This window comes from Plectropomus leopardus, chromosome 1 (assembly GCF_008729295.1).
Source record: "Plectropomus leopardus isolate mb chromosome 1, YSFRI_Pleo_2.0, whole genome shotgun sequence".
Taxonomy (NCBI): domain Eukaryota; kingdom Metazoa; phylum Chordata; class Actinopteri; order Perciformes; family Serranidae; genus Plectropomus; species Plectropomus leopardus.
This window is the reverse complement of record NC_056463.1, coordinates 10616708-10634846: the sequence shown is the minus strand read 5'-3', so window position 1 is coordinate 10634846 and position 18139 is coordinate 10616708. Positions and strand designations below refer to the sequence as shown.

The 18139-nt window shown below is 44.0% G+C and overlaps 1 protein-coding gene across 6 annotated transcripts in view; it reads right to left on the bottom strand.

Annotated features, from left to right (window-relative positions):
- Positions 1 to 18139, bottom strand: part of dmxl2 (Dmx-like 2) — a 54929-nt gene that overhangs the window by 13530 nt on the left and 23260 nt on the right. For 3 of the 6 annotated variants that reach the window (XM_042492138.1, XM_042492146.1, XM_042492156.1), the window contains exons 20-42: positions 17792 to 18078; positions 16504 to 16676; positions 15760 to 16411; positions 14606 to 14935; positions 14408 to 14527; positions 13179 to 13314; positions 12423 to 12533; positions 12117 to 12286; positions 10516 to 10613; positions 10234 to 10399; positions 9474 to 9738; positions 9129 to 9331; positions 8614 to 8985; positions 7524 to 7706; positions 7114 to 7410; positions 6830 to 7021; positions 6635 to 6711; positions 5481 to 5611; positions 4717 to 4962; positions 4257 to 4439; positions 605 to 795; positions 347 to 480; positions 166 to 251 (exon numbers count right to left, since the gene is read on the bottom strand). In XM_042492138.1, coding sequence (XP_042348072.1) covers positions 166 to 251; positions 347 to 480; positions 605 to 795; positions 4257 to 4439; positions 4717 to 4962; positions 5481 to 5611; positions 6635 to 6711; positions 6830 to 7021; positions 7114 to 7410; positions 7524 to 7706; positions 8614 to 8985; positions 9129 to 9331; positions 9474 to 9738; positions 10234 to 10399; positions 10516 to 10613; positions 12117 to 12286; positions 12423 to 12533; positions 13179 to 13314; positions 14408 to 14527; positions 14606 to 14935; positions 15760 to 16411; positions 16504 to 16676; positions 17792 to 18078 — 4803 coding nt within the window. Of the gene's footprint in view, positions 1 to 165; positions 252 to 346; positions 481 to 604; positions 796 to 3859; positions 3944 to 4256; positions 4440 to 4716; positions 4963 to 5480; positions 5612 to 6634; positions 6712 to 6829; positions 7022 to 7113; positions 7411 to 7523; positions 7707 to 8613; positions 8986 to 9128; positions 9332 to 9473; positions 9739 to 10233; positions 10400 to 10515; positions 10614 to 12116; positions 12287 to 12422; positions 12534 to 13178; positions 13315 to 14407; positions 14528 to 14605; positions 14936 to 15759; positions 16412 to 16503; positions 16677 to 17791; positions 18079 to 18139 lie in introns of all 6 variants that reach the window. The other 3 variants (XM_042492174.1, XM_042492181.1, XM_042492165.1) reach the window with 2 other exon arrangements.

Here is an 18139-nt window from a genome sequence, read left to right as displayed (position 1 = left end):
TGACACAAACACATACGGATTTACAGCATGTACTGAGACAGGCAGTAGCAACAAGAGTGGTTCATTTACGCGGATCTATACATAAAATATTTCAGTGTATGCTTATAAACATTTTACTGTGAATTAGATTTAAGGATCTGTTTAGGATTAGAGGTGAGTGTGTACCTGTGAAGTCGAGGCCAGTGATCGGGAGGAAGTTCTTGACATTGTGATGAGCCAGTTTCACCATGACCAGGCGGATCAGAGCCCAGCTACGAACCGCAGAAACAGACATGCAGCAAGTTTAAAATCAGCAGCAAAGACTCCACATTAGTGGGCAGAAAAACGACAAGAGGGTGAGCCCTACCTGTAGGAGTTGGGGTCAGAGTGCTCCGTTATCTGTGTGTCAGAAAGGAAGGCGTCGTCATCGTCTTCATCATCCTCTGCGCCACTTTCGTCTGAGTCACACAGAGCGTTGCTGTCCGACAGCGGCAGGAAAGGCTGAGAGGGAGGAAGTCACGATGAGTGAGAGAGAGATGGAGGAATAACTTTATAATAACCTGAAGACGGTGATTCACAGATCTCATTTGTTGATTTCCACATATGAAGAGCTTATATGTCTTACTTTGGCCACAAAGTAGTCCCACATGCTCAGCTCTGGGGGAATGAACTTCTCCCTGTATGCGGGTCTCTCTGTGGGCACAGGAGGTGGGGTGGCTGGCGTCTCCTTGACAGGGCGTCCGGGAACGAGCATCCGCATGTTGAACCTACGTCTGTATCGATCCGAGTCCTCCGCTGGGGGCTGAGGGGGAGCCACTGGAGGGAGGAGAAAAACGAGGAGGTGGCATCTTTCAAACACACTGAGCTGTGATGAGGTCAGTGTGCAGCACGCTGCAGTGTGCTGTAGTTTTTTCTACAAATGACAAACACGATGTGAGACTCGGCGTCATTTTAAGATCAAGAAGGAGATCAGGAGCTAATGAACTGCATCCACACCGTACACAGAGCACAGTATAGCCTGCATCAGGGATACTCAACTCGTTTGCTTAGGGGCCACTTTTGCAAAATGATAGGAGGCCAGGGGCCAGTCGCAGCAGCCCCATACATGGGTCTGGGATTTAAGGACATTTCGAGGATTTTAGGAAATTTGTGGGATTTTAGGATGATTCTAGGTTCTTAGGACATTTCTGGGATTTTAGGACATTTCTCAGATTTTAGGACATTTCTAGGATTTTTGGATGTTTCTGGGATTTTAGGACATTTCTAGGATTTCAGGACATTTAATGGGACCTTTCTACAAATGTAGGACATTTCTGGAATTTTAGGACATTTCTAGGATTTAAGGACTTTTCTAAGATTTTAGGACATTTCTAGAATTTCTAGGATCTCTGTCAAGGGTGGCAGGGGATCCTCCACAGGCACTTTTTTGATAAACAAGCTCTATTTTGGTGCTTTTTTTAAGGATACTGGCACCTTATGTATACTAAAAGTACTAATCAGTTCCCAGTGTGAATCACTTTATTTTGATTGTGAATTAGAAAATGGTTGGGGGACCGCCCAGCACCCTATCAGGGGCCAGATTTGGCCCATGGGCCGTAAGTTGAGTATCGCTGCCCTACATCAATAACTCTAAACTCTTAACATTAACCCTAATCTTGTCTAAAATGCAGTTCTGTCTACAGCATAACTGTAACGTTGAGCTCTATGACTTTGATGAGTCATAGCACACGAAACAAAACAGATAAACTTGGAAAAGAGACATACAGATGCACAAAATACAAACGTTTAGGATGGAAGCACAGGGCAAGACACACTAGGCTGTGCACAAACCTGCCCCATTATCCTGGGTGACTATCTCTGGCATCGCACCAGACAAAACAAGACAAGACACAAACCAGAGTAGACAGTGCAGTTAGACACACAGATACTACACAGACCACATAATTGAATCAGTGTATATTTGATGTAGTGCGTGGCACAAAATACACACAGAAAACACATCAAACACTAGCAAATATGTTGAGCAGTCATGTGTTAAGCGTTTAGGGTTTTTTTTTCTATCCACAGCACTTGAGGGAGGTAAACATGATGAGCTTGTTTATTTAGTTTTAAAATGAGTGTTAATTTGAACATGATAGGGAGGCACTGTGTAACATTTGTTTAAGGCTGTGTGATTGAGACATGCATATAATTTTTGCAGGGGCACTCAAAAAGGGCAGTTTCTTAACATTTTGGCAAAGTGATTCCTATCAACAGGCTGGCATTTAAGATGCCCTGAACCAGCTCTTCAAAAGGCTCTTGGCTGTGCTGAGAGCTATCTCAGACTCTACAGTGATATTGAGTCTAAATGCCAGTCCATATCTTCCTCCCCCACAAACACAATGTGAGCACAGATTACTTTGGCCTAATGAATATGAATGAACAGTGTCAAGTTCAGTCAACAGACTCCTTAAACAGCACGGCTACTGAGGAAATGGCTTCATTTCTACAAATCTAAAAATCGGATGCAGACAAACAGCTGAATCAAGTCACACAAGAGCTACTGTCAGTCTACATTGTAATTATTACCTCCACTACTGCTATACAGAAAAGCCTGATTTATGGTCGGGCGCTCGACACTTTAGATTTATGTCGCTTGACAAAAATTTAAAAGTCGCATGTCAATTTCAATTTATGCTTCAGTAGGGAAATCAGACCCTCTGCATTTTCCATGGTCCATTTCTGTCACATCTAGTGAAGCAAAATCTGCATAAACAGCTTTTTAAATCACCTGAATATCCCACTTTATGTGTTTTTGACTGTTGGTTGGCATTAACATTACCCTCACTCGCTATTGTGGGCTGGGAAATACAATTAATGAATCAGTTAATACACACACGAGACATATACAGCGCAGTAGTAGTCTGGCGATCTGCCCAGTATGTGCCCTGCCTGACTTCTTTCTGTGGAGTTGACATGAAATCTATTTTGGCATTAAATCTTTGCTGTCAGTCAGCCTGGTGAAGGCAGTTTGGCCGGCCACTGTCCTCTCAATTCTGCAACGAGTGGCATCTCATGAGATGCCAGAACGAGACTTTAGCCTCATACAATAACAATCTGAGCCTGTCAGTGGCAAAATAACCACTTTTAATGGAGAAACAGTGACAATGTTCAATTGCCCCATATATTTACAGCTGCCGGCTGCTGCCCTCACAATCAACACTGAACCAGTTTTTAAAAAAATGTTGTTCATTTCCATCACTTGGCCACAAATACATGAGAAACTATGGCAAATATTTTGATAGTGGATTATGGTTGAAAATGCTGAAATGATCATTTAAGAACACGAATCAATCAAATTGCTTTTTTTTTTTATTTTTGCATCTTCTGTCAGCACTTTTTGCTATTTTTAATGGTGACTTTTATTTTTCATTTTATTTTATTGTATTTTTTTTAAATTGCAGATCATTTAGTAATTACATTTACCTTTTTATATCTTTTCTCTTTACTCTTTCATTGTAGGTCTCTATCCTTTTAATATGCTTTTACTTTATTGCTGTGTAAAGTACTTTCAGTTGTCCTGTTGTATGAAACGTGCTATACGAATAAAGCTGCCTTGCCTTATCCTGCCTGGCACTACAAAATATGTCTGCAACATCACTCTAATTCTCCAGGTGTAAGACATGAAAGGAAAACATTAAGTGACACTTTTTTCTTCCAAAAATATGTCATTTCTGTTAAGTGACAAATATCTCAAGCGCCGTACCATAAATCGGGCTTAACTCTGATCCATTCACATTCTTAACTGTCTTTTTACACATTTAATGCCACAAAAGGGACAAAACGCAACTAGTTATGCATTTCCAGCTCTACAGTAGCATTTCACTGTCTCAAGGTGTACCTGGTTTAGTCTCAGATTCAGATTTAGTCTCAGAGGGCTGCTCAGCCTTGGCATCTGAACACTCCTTGCTAGGCCCAGCTGTTGCTTCAGTGGCACAATGAGAATGACACAATGAGATGAGCATGGAGGACGTTACAACACGCACATGCAATGCAGCACACACACGCACTCTCACACAGACTCACACACACAGCTGTCAGCTTATCATAACACTGAACACAGATGACAATGTCTTCATAGCACTAGTGAGCTTTGCTGTTCGTTATGGGCATTCAGTAGTAGCTGCACGAGAGGGGGAGAGTTAAATCAAGCACTCTGCAACAATGCAAACCTGTACAATTACCATGCACTGCAATCCTGCAAACCAGCACTGCAATCCACCAGCCCAGTTACTCACAGCTGGCCTCAGTTGCTGGTGCCACAGCGCCCAACCCCTCTCCCCTTGAAACGGGAGGAGGGGGGCGTTTGGGGCGCTGGGGTTCAGTGGGGATGGGAGTGGGGTTTGGGGTGAGGCTGCTCTGCTCAGGTCTTCCTGTCTCTTGAGATTCCTCTGGCCTGGCTGCCTCAAAATCAGCTGGCACTGGGACACAGGGCAGAGGGCACACTCACACAAGACACCACACAGCAGCAGCATCTTAGGAGCATCAACAGGACTAGGTGTATGTTTATGTAACTATGGAGACAGGCCTGAGGGATGGAAGCAGGGCCTCAGATCTGAGATAAGTCAGGATGTAGAAAGTCAGATGGAGCAGAAGAGGACAACGGCAAGAAAAGAGTATAGGGACAGATTACGAAGACCAGAGAGACAAAAGACAACAATGACGGTGATGATGGAGTAATCAACGGCTGAATTCTACCTGGTGGGGCTTCAGGCCTCTTTGGCTTAATAATGACTTTGGCCCCTCCCCCGAAGACCGCGGCCCACATGCGGTTGTTGAGGGGATGTGCTGCCAGGCGGAAGAGCTCGTTGCTGCTGTGAGTGCCCAGGCCGTGAATGAGCAGCGCAAGATAAACAGCCAAGACGCCCTCACACAGCAGGACGCTGAGCCTCGGCTGGTCCTCCTCTCTGGCAGACGTCAACAGAGAAATCAGGGACGACACACCTGCAGAGAGAGGACACACATACGCACAACATGGCATAAAAGATTAAAACTTCTACAGCAGAACAAAACACTTTGTACAATACTGAACCCATTTTTGAAACATTTGCATGATGGCGTGATCGGTCTGTCTCTGCGTTTCCTTCCCAGAGGCCATGAAGCTCCTATTATAGAACACCATCTGCCTCTCTGCATAAACACAGACGGCCTGCTTTGCTCTGCTCTTCCTCTCCCTCTGCTTTTCATATTCTCTCTGACGCATGTCTTTGATGCTCACACATATGCCATTTTCCCTTTCTATGCATTCTGTGAGGATTCTGGATTAGGATCAAATTTAGCTTCAATCTCATTAAAACACTTCTTGAGAGTATTGAGACCAAAATGTTAATGAGTAGCCATCCCACGATAGCAAAGCTGTCCTTTAAAGATTTTTTTTTTCCTTATTTTCTGCCTTGAGTAAAGAGTACAACTCAGTCTAACCCTAAAAATGTCTGTGGTTGTTTACGCAGGGGCTTTGTTACCTGGCCACTGTGCAGGAGCGGAGTTGGGAGTTATGTGTTCTTCAATGCTTTCTGTGCGCAGTCGTTTTCTCTCACTGAGCAAAAGGCCCTGGTACACCATCCCTGTAAACTGGTTGGCCTCTGCCTGACTGCTGCAAAGCAAACAACAGAAAGAAAAACCGTGAGTCACAACCACACAAAACATGTAGAGTATATCTAAAGTGTACTGTGGTGGTGTAATGTTGTATGGTTGGTTTGTTTGTTTGTTGTTTGGACAGTCTGGTGTGGAGGTTTTATATCTTGTACCAGAAATTGGAATCAATTTTAATGATTTTTGATTACATTTGGTAAACACGCTTATTAGCTTTCCTTGCTCGAATTTAATGAGAAGAGAAATGTAAATTTACTGTTTGTGTTTCTTGTCTGAGCTATAGTCAAGTTGTGCTTAGTTAAGCTTAGCGTCAAGAGTAAATCTCCCAAAATGTTCGACTACTACTTTAACTCACGATGGTGCTGTCTTCAAGAAAAAAATAGCAGTGAGCGTGTACTTTGTGGACTGAATAGCAGAGAGGAGACATTGCGAGTCACAAGAAAGTTTCAATTCTTTACACTCCACTCCCACGTCAAGACAGACAATCCCAAATCAACTCCAAAATCCTAAACTTTGAGTTTCAAGTTCTAAACTTGCCACGATGCACTCTTGTGTCATTTTAAAAACAGAGTAATAATATATTAAATTTACAAAACTCAGGCTGTGTATTCATTTTGTCATGGCACCTCTTTTGGCTTTAATCTTCATTTTGAATAAAATACAAGCGTTACGCTCTAGGCTTCACCTGATGAACGAAACATGTTGTTTATTGTTGTTACTATTTTTTAGGTTATTTCTTGTCACATTTTTAACATTTCGTGCAATCTGTGGGACATTTCTCTCTTGTTATCGAAAAAAATCTAACCAATTTCAGGTTTCAAACAGTCAATTAGCTTGTGAAAGACGTTCTGTGTGTTTTGGTTGACCACCATGTTTTTTTTGTATGGTGATTTATTCAAATCACGTAACTCAAGGCCACACATCTGCTCAATAGTGAAACCAACACACTCAGAAAAAAGCACCTATGGTGCTGTTAAGAAAATAAAACTTGCAGAGACTGTTGGGCCGGTGGCACTGCACTTACCTGTAGCTATGGCTGTCGCACAGTGCTTGATAGACGCAAGCAGACAGAGATGCTGCGAGTGTGTGCAAAGCATTCACCTGAGAGTAACAGAGACAAATTTGACTTATTCAGCATCAAAATGTATGACTTGAGATGACTGTGAAAAAGGCCGTATGCTTGGTCTATATAAAGTTAGATTCTTATTTGAGTTCTGACCCGATCATCCATGATGTCAGGATGCGGCGGCGCCTCCATGAGAGCGATGGTGTGGAGGATGTCATGAATGTGGTTGCTGAGGTGGAGAACAGGATTGGCTATGACAGTCTTGGTGGGGGCGATGCAAGCTGACAGCAGAGGCAGTGTCGTAGGCAGAGGCAGAGGAGACTGCAGCTGCTTTACTGTGGTCTCCTGCAGAGTGAGACAGGAAGACGGAGATTTTTTTATGCAGTAATCCAGTAGAAGCACACAACATACATGTGTGTATGAGCGTGTCTGTGTACCTGCTGGCTCTCCTGCAGAAGGAACAGAAGCTCCATGCGAACGGAGGTGACTCCTCCCCCCTTGGCTCCATGAAGGCTGCAGTAGGACAGAAACACCCTCAGCAGGGCCTGGTTCTTCCTCAGCCACGCCTTGCGCCTCTCCGAGTGCTGCTGCTTGGCCTGAAGACGCCGTCGCTCCATCTGGTGACGCTCGTAGGCCCCGGCCTCAGTACGATCCAGGGCGTCATCTGTTATGTCCACTGATGATGTACGCTCTTTCCAGCGCTCCACCTCAAAATCTTCCTCCTTCCCCTCCACCTTTGTGTTGACAAAATTTATGTTAAACAACCACGATTAACCAGGAGGAAAATCAGTTTTGCTAATGCCTAATAATGCACAAGCGAATCACATCAAACGTTATCAAAGTGTACCTTGTAGTTGCAGATTGTATGCATGGCAGCTATCTCTTTCTCCAGCCAACTGTAGAGCTGAAAGCGGAGCTTCCCTCCATCCACCTCGAAGCCTGTGGCCAGCGTACGCAGCTCTGTCATCAGGATCTTCAGACAGGCACGGAACTTCAGCTGCTCTGCTATCACGTCCACCTCTGACTCACCCTGAAATATATGACAGAGGGTTAAAGCAAAAGAGCGGCACTCTGCAGAGTTGATGACCTTATGGTGGCAGTCTGGAGTATTCAGGGCTTTCCAAATTAACAATTCAACTTTCAGCACTTTGAGAAATCTGTTCTGGGTGCAGGCTTCACCAAGACCTCAGAGGGGTCAAACTTCAGTATTAATCATATCTACGGCAACAAGTCTTACAGAAAGTCTTATCTCCTAACACATTTGAATCCCTCCTAGCCCAGTGTCATGTCAGTTAAACTACTCTTGCCTGATATGTTAATGAGTTTCATCTGGGTGAAAAACCCCTGGCTGTGAATCAGAAAATGCCCCTATAACCCAGCAACATCTGGCTCCCATGAAATCAAAACAGCAGACCACTAACTGATTTGTTTTAGGGTGTATCTAAAATACAGAGAGCAACCCTTTCAAAACTTGACAACATAAAAACTCTACATGTATTGCTTTTGTATTATTCACAGTGTATAATCCCTAAAATAAACATCATTTATACAACGACAGCAACAAAACTGGAGAGAACACATCGTCCTGCCTCCTGCGCACTCTATCCAGGTGCCAGCCTCGCCTGAATCAAAGCTTTTATTTCCAGTAGGTGAAAATGCTTCTTGATTTAACACAGATAAGCTCGTGTTGTGTGCTACATGTGCTAAAGACAAACTCCTGACAATGTCCGCACCTGATTCTCTGGAAAATTGTCTGCACTTCATATGAGAAAACAGCCAAAATGTAAATGACATCAGCTGACAGGAAGTAAACACTGACTTAAGCTGTTACCTAGCAATGCAATTCTGTTGAAATGCTCTGAAATGTATCTATAATCATCAAATCCTATTAACATTTCAGAAACTGTTCCCATGGATTCCAGATTTATTATTCCTACCTGTGAGTCCTCTCTCTGCAGTTTAGAGCCGCCACTCTCCACCTCTGTTTTCTTCATGGTCAGACCATCGTCATCATCCTCGTCTTCGTCATCTTCCTTGTCCTCTCCCCAGTCCAGCTTCAGATCGTCCTCCTCCACCTTGACCATAGGCTGGCTCCAGTCCAACCCGCCCACACTATCATTTCCTCCCCAGGCATGGGCAGGCGCTGCCGGGGTGCCCCAGTCCATGCCTCCCTGGGTGCCATTTTCCAGAGGTTGGCTCGAGTTCAAGTTGGCCTTGGACGAAGCTTTGCTGAGAGGTGAGGAGCCTGATTTCTTGGTAACTTTTGGAATCTTAGAGAGCACTTCCAGAGCCAGAACTGGGCAGCCCACCTACAGAAGAATCATAGATTAAAACATCTCAAAACACTTACTATGTACCATTTGCAACTGTAATAGAGGAGGCAGATACATTAAAAGGTCCCAACTGTATGAGGAGAACTGGATTAGAGTGGCCACATTGTTAATGAGCCTACCTTGAAGTGTGCATTGGCAGTGGTGAAGAACAGTTTGCGCTCTATAAGGTTGATCTCAACTGCGCTGCTCTTCTCAGCAGTGAGGCCCACATGTGCTGCTGTGCCCTCTGGATTTGCAAAATGCCGACGGATGATCAAAGGGTGTGTCCTCAGGTAGTTATAGAAACTGAACACCACAGGGTTGCAAGCTTTTACCATCACATCTAACACGGAGGGACGAGAAAAGGAGAGGGAAAAAGAAAAGGAGAAAGAGAAAGCCGTTAAGCATAGCACACAGTGCAAATAACGAGCAGAGGTTTTACAGGTTTTAGCTGTGCAAGACTGAAATGTTTGCAACCAGCTCACCAGGGTTCTCGTCATCCTCTTTGGGGATTCGTTCCAACAGTGTGTCCAGAGCTCTGGTGTAATCCTTCATGATCCAGTAGGCTATGCTGCGCAGGAAAGGGTCAGGGTGCAGTCTGGAACAGTGGTAACCACTGCCGTCCCTGTTACAGCCCAGGACCTTCTCATAAAGGAGACCTTGGCAGGTGGATGAATTCTCAAAGTCAGCCTCATACAGCCTTGCTACTATCATAGCTAACTGGAGATCCTCCATCTTCTCCATCAACACCTGCACGACGTAAAAGAGCAGAGGGGAGATGAGACTGGGGTTAAAACTGCACTTTAATCAAGAAAATGTAAGCAAGTAAGCATCAAAGTGCAAATTTAAGGATGTTTGAGGCAGTAATTTCCATATCAACCTACACGTGCTGCTGAAGCATGCAAAGCTCATGCTTCTGCTTCCTTTTTCATCTATCTGTTTATTTTGACTAAGCTGTATGAAAACCCAGGCCAAGGAAAACTATGCAGGCTTTTTTTTCATCCTATCAGTGTAATTTAGTCTTTTCTCATGTGATTTAAAGGCTGCAGAATATACAGCAAGCAGCAGATACCTGCACCGTCAGTTATTTGACTCTCATACAGACGCACCTTCACACAATTTATTCTATTTCCATAAAACAAGGATGTGCCAAGTTTCTACTGCGATGGAAATGACAATGAAGTGTTTGAGCAGACTCAACAGTAATAAGCTGTGTGTACGTGCGTGTGTGTGTGTTGCTCCCACCTCTATGGCGTCTTTGAGTGATCCTGCCAGTAGAAAAAAGGCAGCGGACTGTTCAAAGCGCTGCTTCCCCAGCAGGGAGAAAGCGTTTTTCAGAGCTGCCTTTCGCCAGCGGTCTTCACTGAAGTTGTTCTTGAAGAACTGAGTCATCTTCTCATCATGCTGAGACCTGGGAACAAACAAAACCGCACAACTCAGTATCCCATGAAGGCTTTGTGTGAACTTAATTGAAACCAAACAGTAACTCAGTTTAAAATAATGATGTGCTCAGAAACAGCGTCATACCTGAAGAGCCCCCAGAGGACAGCTTTCTTCTTCATGGCCAAGTAGAACAGAGCAGCATCTAAAGGGTCGTTGTGTCTCTGGAATGCAGCTTTACCTAACTGATTACACACAAACGTCACGGTTACTAAATCAATAACCCCAGTCTTTGCTGGAAAGACGTTAAGTGCACTTCAAAGATAACGAAGGAATCAAAAGATTAACAGACATGCCAGCACAAATGTACTCGTTATTCAGCTACTGTTAAAAGCATATTGTACAGGATTGTCGGTTACTGTTTATAAATTTGCTCACAAGCGAACATAAAGGTAAAAGCCAACTCCAGATCCACTCGTTTGGACTTTTTGCCTCGCTGTATTTGCGTTTTTTTGATGCCGTGTATCTTGGATGCCTGCTGCTCACAGTCTGGAACTTGGCTGCTATCTTTGAGCAAAGCCCGAACTTCACCTGAGCGCTGTGGGGTAGAGCTCTGATCCCCTGCCCGCGTCCTGCTGGGCCCAACCCAACCCGCTGACTTTGGATGGGCCGGGCTGTAATTTCCATTGTTTGGGGGTTTTTTTTAATTAAATTGTCGGTTCTCATGGATGGATGGCAGGAGTTTTGATGGACTGAATCGAGAGGCAAAGAAAGAAAAAAATGGGGCTCCAACTGAAAGAGGAAAAATGACGGATTCAAATACGTTTTTATGCACTTATTTTCAAGGATGAAACTGTTTTCTCCACACAACCATCTGTTGCAAAAGAATTGTGCAAATTTGTTGATGGGGCAAACATGCTACCGGGGCCTACAATTGACTTATTATCAATGTATTGGTTATTATTATTCAGCCATGTGACTGACAAAGCTCAACCTCGAGCTAACAGCTGAAACTCGACCACTGAGTGTTTTGGAGGTAAGCGAAACATCTTGGCGATGACATTCTGCTGAGTTTACCAACCTGTGCGCTCCGATCTCATACTGCTCAAACTCCTGTAAGCACGGCTGTTCTCAGCTTTCGAGTTAAAAATATATATCTAATATGTTCTATAAAATAATTTATCCTTCTATTCTCCTCTCAATTACAATCAAGTACTTTTCCAAGGACAAAGTTAAAAACAGTCTGATTTTTAAGGTATTCCAATACTTAAATTTCTGAGTGTCAAATTCAAGCACTTAAAGCCCCTTTATATGAATCTTAATTATAACTGTAAACGTCTATAGAAAATGCATTTCAGTTGGTTAGTACAGAGAGAAATGCATGTCTCCAGATACAATAACTGTCAGACAGCTTTTGAATTTTGCAGTCAGTACAGGTTTAAAACCTGAACTACAGGGGTCCACAAAAGATGGGAACACCTGACCTGTTTTGTTGAGACATACCGCTTAAACTGGGGTATTTCCAGAGGGACGCTGATGGCAATGTTTGGCAAGGTGTTCATGTTTTTCAGAATGCAGAAGAACAACACCACAAACTAAAGAACATTATTGTAGTGTAGCTGGAAGCATCACCTCTCTGACGCAGTTTGCAATGTTGTCCTGTGGAGGAGTCTCATATTTCCTTTTCTAGTTAACTGTTGCATCATTATCCTCATGTCAGAAACTGTCAACTGAATTTATCCTAGTACCTTCTCCACCATTTTCCGCAGAGTATTGATGTTGCGTATCCACCAACCCACTCCGACAGCTCTGAGCTCAGACCACTGCGGGTCGCCTCTCTGCATGGCCGGGATCATGTTCAGCAGCTCCTCTTCTGCCTCCGAGTGGAAGGCCCAGGCAAAGTGACATGTTGATAGGCCTGACACAGAGGAAGAGAAGGGGTAAGTATCTGAAATTAATTACTAAAATTAAATGCACCACCAATTTGTATTCCTTGACCACAAAATGTTTTCTACATGTGTCACAGCAGCAGCATAATGAGCAGTGTGGTTTACCCTGGTGCAGCAGCTGCATGCGGTAGAGGGGGGGCAGAGAGGTGAGCAGGCAGGTATGAAGACGCATGGCCAGCAGGTACCTCAGTCCACACTCATCGAGCGCCTCGCCACCTACACAAACACAACAGCGGGAAGCTGTCAGCTTTGTCGCTGTTATTCCACTGAACACTATTAGATACAGCAGCCACAAAGAAAAGCCAGTATCACTCGAGTTCATGCATCCTGTCGGAGCATGTGTCTCTTGTCCCTGAACCTTCTTACCCTCTCTGTGCTTACTTAGCCCGGGAACAACCTGCTAATGTCTTCCTCTCAAAAGACTAAATAAACAGGATGAAAAATTAGAGGAAATAGACAAAGATAATGAAAAAAGTGCAGTGTCTGTATATAAACCGTTAAAAACGAACCGTATAATCACTGTTGTTTATGTTAATGGAGATTTGATGGCTGGAGATTAACTATATCCATGAACACACAATCAAGAAAAATTATGTTTGGCTTTTATGTCTATAACCTTTAGTCAACTGTAATACAATATTATCTCTTGCTAAGGGTAACACTTAATGGACTGGTAGACATTAAGGCGCGTCAGCACGCCAAATTACAGTACAAGCACATTCTGCATGTATAACATCGTGTATCTTACTTACAAAAGTACAACAATCAAAATGACGCACGACTTCATTCACCTGCAACTGAAAAAAAATCTCTTGTACATTAGAGAACTCATATCCTATATTCATAAACATATATGCTGACCTGTGTACTGTTGATCAGTGGAGCTGGTGACCTCAGCACTGGTGGTTGCAACAGTATCAGCCAAGGCCACCAGGAACATCTGCTCCAGTCTGGTCAGTCCTGGGAGGCTGGAGTGCATGAGGTGACTGGACAACACCTGGACACACAAAAGAGAAAAGACCAAAATAAGAAAATCTGAATGAATATTTAACTATGATGGCATACTGATGTAATTTACAATGTCAACCATAACCGTAAATTGTTACATTTTTGCAAATATTATACAATACCTAAAGGGAAATGTCGGAATTTTCTAACCTGACTATGTGACTAATGGAGACGACATTTTCTGAGACTGGCCTGGTTTTGAGAAAGAGCGCTACAGCCGGCAGCTGTGACAGGTTGCCACTTGGGGCAATACCTCACCGTCAATGTACATCCACTAGAAACCTATCACTGATCCAGTATGTTTGTTAGAGTGTGTAATCAAGTCTCATTCTAGTCTTATTCTGAAATCTTGCTGACCTTCCACATTGTAAAAATCAGATAAATATTCAGTCTTGACATCGAAAATCTTTAAACTTTCTGTATTCCAACACATTTGGTACTCCTCTCTCCGAAACTAATGTTTTCATTGTTGTTTTTTTCTGCAACAAGTCACTTCTGGCAAAATTTCAGAATGAGACAACTCCTTGAGAAAGACTTTGTTACACACAATAACAAACAGATCGGATCAAGCAAATGGTAAAGACCAATATTTCATTTCTCTGTAGGGCTCTTTCCATAATGTTGTCAGACACTTATAACAGTCTGAGCCTATAAGGGGAAAAAACAAGCATGTTTAGTGCATGTAGCAGTGTAAATTGACTATGCATAATTGCTCTGAGTACATTGTTACACAGTTGCATTGCTGCAGCCCGTTTCACAGCTGCTTGCTCTCAATACTGGACCAGTTTAAAAAAAAGTTTCTCAATAATACATCTTTATCGAGAAAATGGCACTTTGATATATCTTGTTTAATATGTGCAGATTTGCTATAGTTACCATGTTATCATTGTCATGTTTCCTCCCCATTACTCAGGATAAAATCCAAAAATATATATCTTTTCAATTTTGGTTCGGACTGAAAAAAATATTATTGGAATGTATTATATGTTGTCTGCATAGACTGTGACAGCACAATTTTCCCTTTTATAAATTGGATTTTTTTTACAAATGAGAATCCCCTATTAACAAAAAAAAAGTGATACCTGAGCGTGCTCCGGTCCAAAGTAGGTAGGTCCATACTGAGAGAGGTTAATAACTCGAGACTTCTTCTCTGGTTTGTCGGTGGCAAAGTTCACAAAATCATCTGTGGTAACTGTTTGCATCTGTAAACACAGGACAAAATGAGTTTAAGTGGACTGCACCTTTAACAACAAAATCAGAGCTCTCTTAACTCTACTTACCTGGAAGAGGTCAGCATACTGGTCCTCTGCAGACTTCTGGGATCCCTCACCATCAGACACCTTAGCTCCCTTAGCGGCCTCTTCTGCTCCTTTGTACGATGTGTCCAGGTCAGCCAACATGAGGGAATAGAGGGGCAGGGGAGGGATGGAGTTGATCTCTGTGTAGTCCCTGCCTCCATCGCGGCCCGCCACAATGGTGTCTTTTGCTGTGCTGCCAGTCACACTGATGGTCCGGGACAGATGTCGCCTGGCTCCGCCCTCACCGGCCTCAACGTCCCGAACCACAGCGACTTCCCCGGCAATACATTTCACCAGGTGAGCAAGGATGGCCTGATACACAGAAGAGCAATGGTTTACACAGTGCATATTACAATGTGGTTTAGATGCTGGATCGGGATTTTTTACTGTTTCTGTTGCCGTCTGTGTTTTTTTGATTAGTCTAACACTGGGTTCACACGGGACACGAGAGCGCCCCAATATGTTTATTGCTGCACAGCTGCCTTTACACCAGGAGCGCATTTCTCCATGCTGGTCAGCAGCAATTCTCCTTCTCTGCTCCTTTCTAATCACACAGTGAGCTCTGTCCCTGTCTCTCTGTCCCTGCTTTCTTGTGTGTCTCTGGCTGTTTGCATGTGAGTGTGTGTGTGTCGCTGTGTGCTTGCATGTCTGGGTGTGTCTGCATGTCTCTCCCTCTCTGTAAACATAATTGTCAAGCATTGTGGAAGCACCGGATGCATATTTTAATCATTTTCGTAGTCAAATCCTTAATATAATATTTAATTTAGTGTTTTTATCATTCATAACAGATTATTAATGTGGTTTCCTGCCAGATTTGCTTGAAGCTATCAGAAAAAAAAGATCAGATCCCGAAACTATCGCTGCAGTTGGGGGCTCGGAGCCACAGCACATCCAGTGTGAACGGTCTGGCTGCTCAACACAGGCACAAAAAGCGGGCGGCTGGCACTCAACAGAAAATCAGCGCGCTTCGCGGCTGTTCCGCATCCAGTGTAAACCCAGCCTAATCCAGAAAATGTGTGGCTCGCTGTACTCTATCCTATTACAGATTTTAACTATGCTTTAAATAAACAAACAAGAGCTCAAAATAGTAATTTTGCAGATATTGGAGTAACTGAATGACGCAGAAACAAACGCACCTTTGCACGGCGAACCTTGCCCAGGTCCATGAGTTCCAGCAGCTGGGTGGGATGGTACTGTGGAAGAGTCGGAGACAGGGAGTGAGCTGCTTCAAACAGTCCCCCTTCCTGAAGTCCCGCTGGGGCACGAAGGGCCTCATCCACTGCAGCACTCCCTTCGAACACACTCTTAGACCTGGCTCTCCCTTCAAACACAGAGGAGGAACCTGTGATTTGACCCCCAGCAATGTCTGCGGAGGATAGGTTTCCCTCCTCTCCCTCACCAGGCTTCTTGTCTTGATGCCACTGGGCGTACACGTGCATTTCACAGTCCATGCCCACCACCAGGATGCCGTCCCTCACCCAGGACAACGAGACTGGCAGAGACGGTGTACCGTCCACGGAGGACAGGAGGTCCACAGAGCGAAGCAGGATCCAGCGAGAGCGGATGCCCTGTTTAATACTGCCCCCTAAAGGAAGGGTGATGACAGCTACCCCCTCCTTGCTGCTAGTCGGTTCATTGACCATGCCGGAGATTCGGCCGTACATGAGGATGTTGGATCCAACCCCCACAGTGAGGATGTGAGAGCCGTCCTCCTTTGACAGCCAGTCCAAGTGAACATAGTGCTTAATGTTGGGGGAACTATGGTCTCTGGTCATGTACAGGTCAGACCTGGCGAGGAGAATATTAACTTATGAAACACCCAAACTGGTAAACATACATTGGCTGACAAGTCACAAACACAAACGCAGTGCCGTCCTGACCTGCTGTAGACAAAAAGGTTGGAGTCCACACTGACTCTTGGATCCAGAGTGGACGAGGGTCGGGTGAAGTCGTCCAGGTGGAGAGTTTGCTCCAAAACCCACTCTGAGCCACCGGTGGACTCACACTCATAGATGGACACATGCATGGAGAAGTCCTCTCCAGAACCCTGCAGCTGAGGACAGGGGGAGAGCGTTCTTAAAATGTCTGATGTCTGAGAACAGTGGTTTCCAACTGGTGGGTCGGGGTCTAAAACTGGGTCACGGGTCCATTCTGAATGGACTGCAAGTGTGTTGAGTTTGTAAAAAACATTCTTTATTTTGAAATACAGACCTGCAGACTTTGTTTGGGGCTTCCTTTATAACCTCAACTTGTCTTTTGTCCAGTACAGCAACTATTTTATTGCCCTTTTTTTGGTATTATTTGGCCTTTTCACATGCAGTACCTTTGAAGCATCACTGGTCCTAAAGCAATAATATGCACTTTTTTTGGTTGCAGTGCTGTTTATTTAGGTTTTAAGGAATTGCACTTTATTCTTGCATTATGTTTAATGTCATTGTGTTTTCAGCCCGTGTTTTGTTTACAGTAAGTGAAATAGAATTGAACATGTGTGCATTTCTCTTAGGTGTAGACCTTGAACTGATGACTCCGGAGAATTCTGGACCCCGTGACTGGACCAGTTGGGAACCATTATCTTAGACCATGTCAAATCTGAAGACACTGAACCAGTCAACCAGGCGTACGGTAAATACCACACAAGATACAGTATGTGGCCTCATAAAAATGCCTCATGGGAGCCCACACAGACTTTAACGTGTAATACATCTACATGTACACTGAAATCCCAGGCTCATAAGCCAGACTTTTGTTATTGACCTCGTCTCAGTTTCAGTTCAATAACATCCAAGTCCTTAAACTTTAAATATAGAGCAGTGACAGGATATGGAATTAGATCCTCAGATAGTCTGCTTTAATCACTTCCTTTTCACTAATGGCTTATGACTGTTAGCCCAAATTCTACTGCTGAATGTAAAGAAAGTTTCTCTTATTTAGTTTCTCCCTCACTCTTCTCAGTTTTACATTAAGACACTGCTGATATATGAAATTGTTATCTTTTTTGGAGGATTCAGGCACTACCGCCAAATGATGTTTATTCACTGCATTTACATTTTTATTGCAATTTTCCACCTCAAGGTGATTGCCACAGTTAAATGAATTCCCATATCGCTGTAGGTTTTTTGGTACAATACACAGAAAACACCATCACAAAACTAAAGTCTTACTTCTTACCTGTGCTTGTCGCGGCTTTTTAAAGGCTATGGCCAGCCTGCCGATGTAGGAGCAGGACACAGCAACAGGCCGCCCGGACACACACACAGCACTGTTGTTATCTTCCTCCTCGTTCATCAGGACCCAGGGCTCCCAGCGGTACGAGCGATTGTCCCGGTCATCCTCGCTATACCCTTCATCGCCCTCCACAGCACAGCGCCAGAACCGCACACGAGAGTCAGAGCAGGTGGTGACGATCAGGTAGGGAGCCAGGCACACGGGATAGATGGAGGAAGAACTCAGATGACCTAGCAAAAGAAAGAGGTAGTACTAACATGGGGAAAATGTCAAACACGTTCTTCTGTTATA